This window comes from Hipposideros armiger, unplaced genomic scaffold, assembly GCF_001890085.2.
Source record: "Hipposideros armiger isolate ML-2016 unplaced genomic scaffold, ASM189008v1 scaffold_70, whole genome shotgun sequence".
NCBI classification, from domain to species: Eukaryota; Metazoa; Chordata; class Mammalia; order Chiroptera; family Hipposideridae; genus Hipposideros; species Hipposideros armiger.
In genome coordinates, this window is record NW_017731420.1 from 2,705,378 (window position 1) to 2,714,452 (window position 9,075).

A 9,075-nucleotide genomic window follows, 5' to 3' on the forward strand; every position below is an offset into this window, starting at 1 on the left:
TATGATCTTCTTAATATATTGCTGAATTCTGTTTGCTAAGATTTTGTTGAGGATTTTTGCATCTATGTTCATCAGAGATATCGGCCTGTAGATTTCCTTTTTTGTACTGTCTTTGTCTGTTTTTGGAATCAGGGTGATCGTGGCTTCATAGAAAGAGTTTGGGAGCCTACCCTCCTTCTGGATTTTTTGGAATAGTTTGAGAAGAATAGGTAATAATTCTTTTTTAAATGTTTGGTAAGATTCACTTGTGAAACCATCTGGCCCCGGGGTTTTATTTTTTGGGAGCTTGTTGATTACTGATTCAATTTCCTTGGTGGTAATCAGTTTATTCAGATTTTCTGTTTCTTCTTGAGATAGCTTTGGAAGGTTGTATGCATCTAGGAAATTATCCATTTCTTCCAGATTGTCAAATTTGTTGACATATAATTGCTCATAGCAATTCCTTAACATTTTTTGTATTTCTGTGGAGTCTGTTGTTACTTCGCCTCTTTCATTTCTGATTTTATTAATTTGAACCCTCTCTCTTTTTCTTTTGATGAGTCTAGCTAGGGGCTTGTCAATTTTGTTTATCTTCTCAAAAAACCAGCTCTTGGTTTCGTTGATCATTTGTATTGTTTTCCTGGTCTCTATTTTGTTTATTTCCGCTCTGGTCTTTATTACCTCCTTCCTTGTGCTCCCTTTGGGTTTATTTTGTTGTTCTTTTTAGTATCTATATTTTTTCAATTAACCTATTACAATATCCTCTTTATTGCTAAAGAATTTAAAAATAATGATCATACATTAAAAGATCCAGTTTTATGTCACAGATGTGGGCTATCATTTTTTAAAATAAAGAGGTAGCTTAGCTTGAATTATAGCATTTCTTTGTCAAAGATACTGTTCTCTAAATCACTAGAAAGCACACAAATTTGGAAACTTATAATTCTAAGGCAGAAATGAGTCAAAATTTATTAAGTACTTACTATATGATGGGCATTGTAATAACTTATATCTTATGGACACTATTAAAGAAAGGAAAATTCTAGTGCTTGCCATATAAAACTTCACATACAGTTTGGCAAAAGTTATATGTGAAAAAAGCTTGCTATGTTACAATGAGACAACAGTTAGCATTTTTTTTTTACTCAATTTAGCATCCCCTCAAAAAATGTCTATTTTATACCACATGTTTGCTATGTTACCAAAAATGCTTTTTTTGTGTGTTTTGTTTTTTGTTTTTGCCATTACTAGTAAGGTTATCATATATAATTATTTGGTGAGCCTGGTTTATTACTATGGAATGTAAGTAAGGCTCGTGAAATAAAAATTCATGAAGTTTTCATTTTGAGAGTGAAGGAATTGAATTTAGACAGAATCAGAATTGACTTTTTTTTCTAATGCTCTACCTGACTATACCATTAGCCTAGTTAACTTTTACCTGTCATTAAAGTCTCAATTTAAGCACATTTTTCTCTCGTAAGCTTTCTGTGACTTCCTCAGTCCAGGAGAGATGTCCATTGCATCCTGTGCTTCTTCCATCATTGCACTAATCACACTGTTACAATTGCCTTGTCTACAATTGTCTGTCCCTCCCATGAAACTATAAGCTCTAACAGGGAAGACTTTTGATCACAGCTGTATCGTCAGGATTTAGCTTCGCTCTTCATAGGTGCTCAGTAAGTATTTGTTAGATGAATATATCCTTTCATTCTTTTCTCTATGGACACACACACACACACACACACACACACACACACACACTTTAGATTAAATCATATTGTTTTTTAGTAGCTAGGTTTAAAAAAATCAGGAAGATGAATATCTTTTTCATCATCGATTATTCTCCCACAGTATAATTTTTAATGGCTGCAGAGTATTTTATTGTAGAGATGTGTCATAATTAAGTAACCAGATGTTGAACATCTGGGTTCTTTCCAATTTTTCACAATTGATTGAGAACTATGTTTGATTAAGATCACTGTAGTCATCCCTTCGCATATCACCACAATCATTACTGGGAGAGAGCACAACTTAGTGGTTACGGGAATGAGCTTTAGCAACAGAATGCCTTGGTTCAGATCCCAGCTCTACCACTAAATTATCTGAATATCAGAAGTTTTGAACTTTTCTGTGCCTTAGCTTTTTCATCTATAAAACAGTGAGAATAGCTTTGGCCTCATAGGATTCTTAAGAAGAAAAAGTTACTTAACACATAAAAAGCATTAAGACAATATTTAGCAGATAGTAAACATTAAATGAGAGTAAGCCATTTAAAAGAGAGCTCAGTAAGATCTCTCTTAGTAGAATGCGTTCCACCTGGTAAACTCCCTCAAGACCCAATTAAGTATCATCCCTTCTGTGGACACTTCCCTGACCTACAACCCTCCCTGCATCATTCCCTCCTCTGTGGGAATACCTAGTTAGAACACGGATCATAATCAATACTATTTATCTGCATGGATGTCTCCCTGCCTGAGGGAGGGCAATGTGTTGTATTCACCTTTTTATTCCTACAATTTAGCATAGTGGCTGGCACATGAGACACTTAATAAATGCTCATTGAATGAACAAATTCATTCCTACAGCATGAATTTTAATACCTAGTATTACATGTCCTCCATCCTATGACACAGAAAAGATATTTAAACAAAGACCAAGCGCAGACTTGTAGAAGGAAGTCACAAAACTAAGGAATGACTGTGTATGAGTCTACGGTTTTTAAATACTTACTTTGCAAGGCTTATCTCATTATGTCTTGTCTTACCAGAGCTGTGCTTATGCATATTCATAGCAGCATAAAGATACTTCTAACCACTCATAATAATTTCCTATTCTGGTAAACAGACTCCACCTCTTTTCTAATTCTCAAAAAAATATTTTAATATTACTTACCTTGTGACATATTTTGAAAAACCTATCTCAAAATATTTTTAAAATTTATAATTAAAAAATTAATTAATTAAAATTAAATTTTAATTAAATTTATTGGGGTTACAATGGTTAGTATATATATACTATATATATTATATATAGTATATATAATATATAGGTTACAAGTGTACAATTCTATCATACATCATCTATATATCACATTGTATGCTTACCACCCAGAGTCAGTTCTCCTTCCATCATCATATATTTGACCCCCTTTACCCTGTACCATCCACCCTCCCCTTACCTTCTGGTAACCACTAAACCATTGTGTGTCTATGATTTTTTGTTTCTTTGTTTGTCTTGTTCCTTTGTTGCTTTTTTTCTCTGAGAAAACTTCTAAGTTGAGGATAGTACAAAAGTTGTTGATAACAGAAAAGGGTAGAGAACAGTTTCATGATATGTTGGATAAAATTTGGAACTAGATTTTATTGATCAACTACAAACTATATGAATATACATGTTGCAGAGTATTAGTATTGCATAATATATACTTAGATTATAGGCGAATTGAAAGCATTATCCTCTTAAATTCCAGTTTTATTTTTATGTCCTACATTTATAATGGGATAAAATAGGCTTCTTGAAAGGAAATTAGCCTGCTACCCCTGGAAGTGTTTAACCAGAGGCTGGATGTCTACTCTTAGGTATTTCTAGACAACATTCCTGTATTCAAGTCTAAATTGTATAACTAAAAAGTCCTTTCCTCTTCTTCAATGCAAAGATTCTATATGATTCCATTAAACACAAGCCAGAAAATAAACTGATTTTGAACCTAGTTACTTTTTCTTTAACTTATTTATTTGTTAAGAATTTGGCCATTCTTTCTAATAGAAAAGCCACTCTCATCTCTGTTGGTTTATTTATTTATCTATAATCCATTATCTTTGATTACTCTCGCTGTAAAAATAGTTGTGAATTCTTGTAAAGAGGTCTTGGTGAAAGTACTAAATATAGATATCTTCAGGGAAAAATGTGTATAAACATTTATAAACAAGGTACTCATTAGATCATAATATATGGGACTACCTTGAAAATGTATACTATCATTTCAGGGCTCACTCTTATTCTTTGTTGTATAATAATAATATATCTAACACAGAAAAAGAAACACCTTTATATTTACATATTAGCATGAAGATGGCAAAATTGGGATATCTTATACAAATTTTGTCCATAAAATTACAGTTAATAATGATATGTTAACGCATTTCCTCCTCAAAAAAAGGTGGTTTTCTCTGGCTCCCAATACAATACCTTATATTTTTGTACTTCTTGCCAAAAGAGCACCCCATTTTCCAATAAATCTCCTTTTAAAGCCACAAACCGTTGAAATTGTCTTGCAGTAACTGGATTCAATAATGCTTTACGGAAAGCAATGATTTCAGAAGATGAAGATATCCACTTACTCTCCACAGGCTGTCCAGAGAGTACAGAAAATTAGTTGTGTTCTAAAAAGCAAATAAAGTCATTTCCTAGGCTAAAAATCACCCACTTTTATCTCCTTTACTTTTCACTGTTGAAGTTTTTGGCATAGATAAATAGAATTTGGCAACTTTCCCCACTCTGTTCTTCTCCCCTTTGTCTATTTTTTATAGCATCATTTTTTTAAGAGGTAGAGAGAAAAAGAAATGATTGGATGACTTAGAACATATGATTACATTATTTAAGAATGTTAACAATCATTACAGTTTGAAACTATGGTGAAAAATTACATTTTAGTGTATAGTATGAGTTCTGTGCTTAAACAAAACAAAATAATAATGTTATAATATGCACTGTTATACTATTATTTTTTTGTTATTACATATGTTGTATATGTTATGCATTAATATATAATTCTCCTGCCTTTTTCACTTTGACCATTTTAGATCATATATTCATTCCCCTTTAGCTTCTCAGATTAAAAAAAAAAACATAAGAAATAAACTTTATTGAATTTACTGACTAGATTTTCCTACTAGAGAAATTTTATTGAAGTTCCCCAAATCTGATTTTAGCCTACAATCATGCATCATTGCAAAAGCATTGTTTTAGATGAACTTAGAAATTATAATAACAATCAATCAAAACACATTGTAAATATCCATTACTGATAATGCATAAAATAAGTTTCTTGAAACAAATTATATGTGACCATCAATATGAGTGTTTAAGAGACTTATGTAGAAAGTGCTATGGGAACATGAAGGAGTAACTAATTCTGCCTTAAGGAGTAAGTAAAAGCTTTACAGAGAAGGGCCTTGAGGATGCGTCTGAGTTGGAAACTGAAAATTGAAGGCAACTCCAGGCAGTCTAGATGAATGGTACTGCCTTTAACCCAGACAAAGTGAGTAGACGTCTATCACTATTTCAGTGAGGCACACATCGTATTCTCTGGACAAAAAGTTAAGACCCTCACCATATGGTCCATATTAAAATTATAGCCCTATAAATTGGAACAACTGTGTATTAGACTGGGATGTTTATTTAAAACCCACTCAGCAAATAATGTTTTAAGACCTGCTTCTTAAGATACTAAAACTTAGTAATTTAACTAAAACCTATAATTTAACTAAACAGAAAATAACATAATATATAATGCACAATAATATGAAATAAAAGCCCATTCTACTTGGTGTTTCAATAAAAATATAAGAAAAGACAAACATAAGAACAGTTTATTTCCTTTCAAGAGCAAAATACAGAAAAAGAAGATCCTAGCATATATATACACTCCTCTAACAGTCAAATAAAAATTTTGTTAGTTTGCAGTGGGTCACCTGGGTCTAGTTTGATATTCTATCAAGACCTGTAGAGAAATGAATACACATAAATTTGTCGGCTTAAAAAGAAGACCATGTTTATCATGCTTGTTAAGAAACATAATGGACAATATCTATCAATAGTAAGGTTTCATAGTATAGTGGCTTAAATAATCACCAAAATAATAGTTATCTTAATTCTTTTCTTTTGTTTTTTAATCTAAAGCTAAAATGTAATTCTAAATAGAGAGAGATAATGTAAAATAATTTAACCTGCTAATTCTGCTGCACAGATCTCATTCTTTTTGTGTAATCCACTCTCAGTAATAAATAAACTACCATATGCTGGAACCGTTTGTCTCAATAAATCTATCACAAGCAAAATAAATAAACGTACATATTTAAAGTCCAATCGGACGTTTCTAGGGTTGAGCAAGTCAAGGAACTCTTTAGGAAGGCAGCTCTGGTAGCACCACATTTTCTGCTAGAGTCCACAAGCCAATTAAGAATAGTATCAGTGGCTTACGGAGCAGTGTCTACAATGAGGGGTAGGGAGCATTTGAGATCTTGCTCCTTGGCATATGTTCAGTTTGGCTCCAATAAACTCTTATAAAGTTTTTTTTTTTAAGAGGAAGAAAAATAATACTTTGACAGAGTAGAACTTACAGGAGGAAGAATATATCAAATATTACTTGCCTTCCAGACCCCAATTTTCTTTTCATGCTTCTGTAGTAAGAACTCTTCAGCTATGTCTCTCATCTGTACCTAAAAGGAAAACCAATTATTTTATTCCAGTTATTTATAATGTCTGAAGTTTTGAAATCATTTACTAATTTAATAGCTTTAAAAATGAGGCAAAAGTCCGCGTGGATAAGAGATAGTGCTGTTCAGAAGAAAGAGGATCAGACTTAGAAATGGAAGTCCTGCCCAGGTCCCTGGGCCAGTCACTCAAGTTTTCTGTCCTGAACAGTTTCCTCATCTGCAAACTGGAGATAATAATAGCAGACTGTATTGCCCCAAATGTAGATAATACTTCCACTTTGGGTCACATGGAAACTGAAGCTGGAGAGATAATTAGGACTTCCCAGATTTTGGGCTGTTTTCTAGGCACTACTAATTTTAGAAAAGTAGAAAAGTTCACACAGGCAGGAAATATAGTTGATATTTTTTGAAGTTATTGCCGACTTGCAGTAGTTTCCCTTTCTTGGGACCCACTCCTGCCAAATCTGTGCTATGTGGCCCGATGTCTCTTCCATAGCAGATAGGTCCAGAAGCTGACGTAGAGAGCTGGGCACTAGAATCACTGCTACTGAGTCTCAGACAGCCACAGCCTGGGGCAAAGAATGCATTCTTCTTGCTTGATTCCCACAGCTGTTGTGGCTCCGGACTTTCTTTTTTTTTTTTTTTCTTTTTTAATTGGGGAATTGGGGAAGGGGAACAGTGTTGGGGAATTGGGGGGACCAGCCAAGTTGTTGTTTTACAATCTTAGTTGTGGAGGGCGCCAGTCGCCATCTGGCTGCCCATCGGCAGCTCGTGGCCTCTAAACTTAAAGTGCTGTGTTACAATCTTAGCTGCGGGTAGGCGTAGCCAGCATCCCATGCAGGAGTGGAACCAGCAGCCTTGTTGTTAAGAGTGCATGCTCTATCTACTGAGCCATCTGGGTGGCAGCTCAGCTCAAGGTGCCGAGTTCAGTCTTAGTTGTGGGCGGGCATAGTCCACCATCAAACAAGCAGTCTTGTTGTTAGGAGCATGTGCTCTCACCAGCTGAGCCATCCTGCCACCTCTTGGCAGCTCAGTGGCAGCTCAGTTCAGGTGCAGCATCACTGGCCCATGTAGGAATCGAACTGGCGGCCCTGTTGCTCAGAGCTCACGCTCTTAAGCTAACCCTTAACCAACTGAGCCACTCAGCTGGCCCCTGGCAGCAGACCTTTCTAAAGCTTGGGTGTCAACTCTTCCCCTAAGTGTGTGAGATGCTCCAGCACCATTTTATAATAAATTCCCTCTCTTCTCTTTTGTCTTTGGCTTAAGGTTGCCAAAATTGGTTTATGTTGTTGGCCACCCAAAGAATGCTAAATTCGGAAATGACTGGAAGTTACAATAAAATCATTGAGAAAAACATAGTGAGAAAAAGGTGGTAAATAATATTAGTAAACCAAATATACTTGGTTTTGGACAGAGCATTGGAATTAATCTGCAGAAAGAAATAATGAGAACATTTCAGTTGTCCCAAAGCTTATTTCCATGAACTTTTTGCCTAAGACAAGTCAGCTCTTCTCCAAACTATAAATTCTATGTTCCCAGTGTACTGTGTTTCCCATAACTTAAGGTGCTCACAAGAGTAAGGATATTTCCAGGTTAGTAAGCCTCAAAGGGTTTGATAAAATGAATATGCAGGGCTGATTTTTAGGTTTTTCCTGATCATTATTAATGGTATGTGCTTTGCATACTCAAGTCCAATCTTACATGCTCTCTGCCCCTTGTGTTATTCTTGTAAAAATCAAGTTTGCCTGGGTTTAGGTGTGATAATGACATTTTAAATTATCAAAGTAATACATGCTTCTTATAAAACAGAAACAAAACAAAGCAAAAAAAAAACCCCAAAAACAAAAAACCACCCCGCTTTACAAAGTAAAAGTAAAAATCCTTCTCACTCCCCAAACCCATTTCCAGGAGGCAGACTTTTTTAGATCTTTTTACATAAACATAAAGATGATAGATTAGATAGATAAATAGATAGATAGATAATAGATGATAAAAGAAAGAGGATGAAAGAACAAAAGGAAGAAAGAACAAAAGAAAGGAAGATGGATAAAGAGATAAAAGTATATATAATGATTATCTTCTATATATTGTTCTGCATCCTGATTGTTTCACTCAACAAATAACATCTTCATATCAGTACCTGTAAAAATCTCAATTTATATTTTAATGTCATTTTTATAATCTCATTTTACGTGGAAATCTGCAGTTTTCCATAGTATGAAATTATCATAATTCATTTAACTATTCTTCCTTGTACATCCTTGCCCATTTATGTAAGAACCTAATAACCACAATATAAGAAATAGCAAATATATTAATAAATAATATTTGAGTGTTAGTTGTGGGCCACACATTTAAGAAACTAAATATACATCATTTCATTTAATCTTCACAACAATCTTATGAAGCAATTACTCTTATTACACCAATTTTTTTCAAATTAGAAAACTAAGGTTATGGGACTTAAAGTTATACAATTAATATATGGCAGTATTGAGATTAACACTTAGGAAGTCTGATTCCACACTCTTAACCATGATGCCACAGAGGTACAATGGCTGGATCAATATGCATGCACATTTGATGTCTTGAGAGGTACTATCAATTGTTGTCCAAAGACAATAGTGCTAACTTACATACCTTTATCCTTTTTTTTTTT

The 9,075-nt window shown here is 34.0% G+C and overlaps 1 protein-coding gene across 2 annotated transcripts in view; it reads right to left on the reverse strand.

The window, feature by feature from the left end:
• Positions 1-9,075, reverse strand: part of RGS22 (regulator of G protein signaling 22) — a 177,056-nt gene that overhangs the window by 21,375 nt on the left and 146,606 nt on the right. For both annotated transcript variants that reach the window (XM_019642522.1, XM_019642521.1), the window contains exons 19-20: positions 6,351-6,419; positions 4,168-4,329 (exon numbers count right to left, since the gene is read on the reverse strand). In XM_019642522.1, the coding sequence (XP_019498067.1) occupies positions 4,168-4,329; positions 6,351-6,419 (231 nt within the window). The remainder of the gene's footprint in view (positions 1-4,167; positions 4,330-6,350; positions 6,420-9,075) is intronic.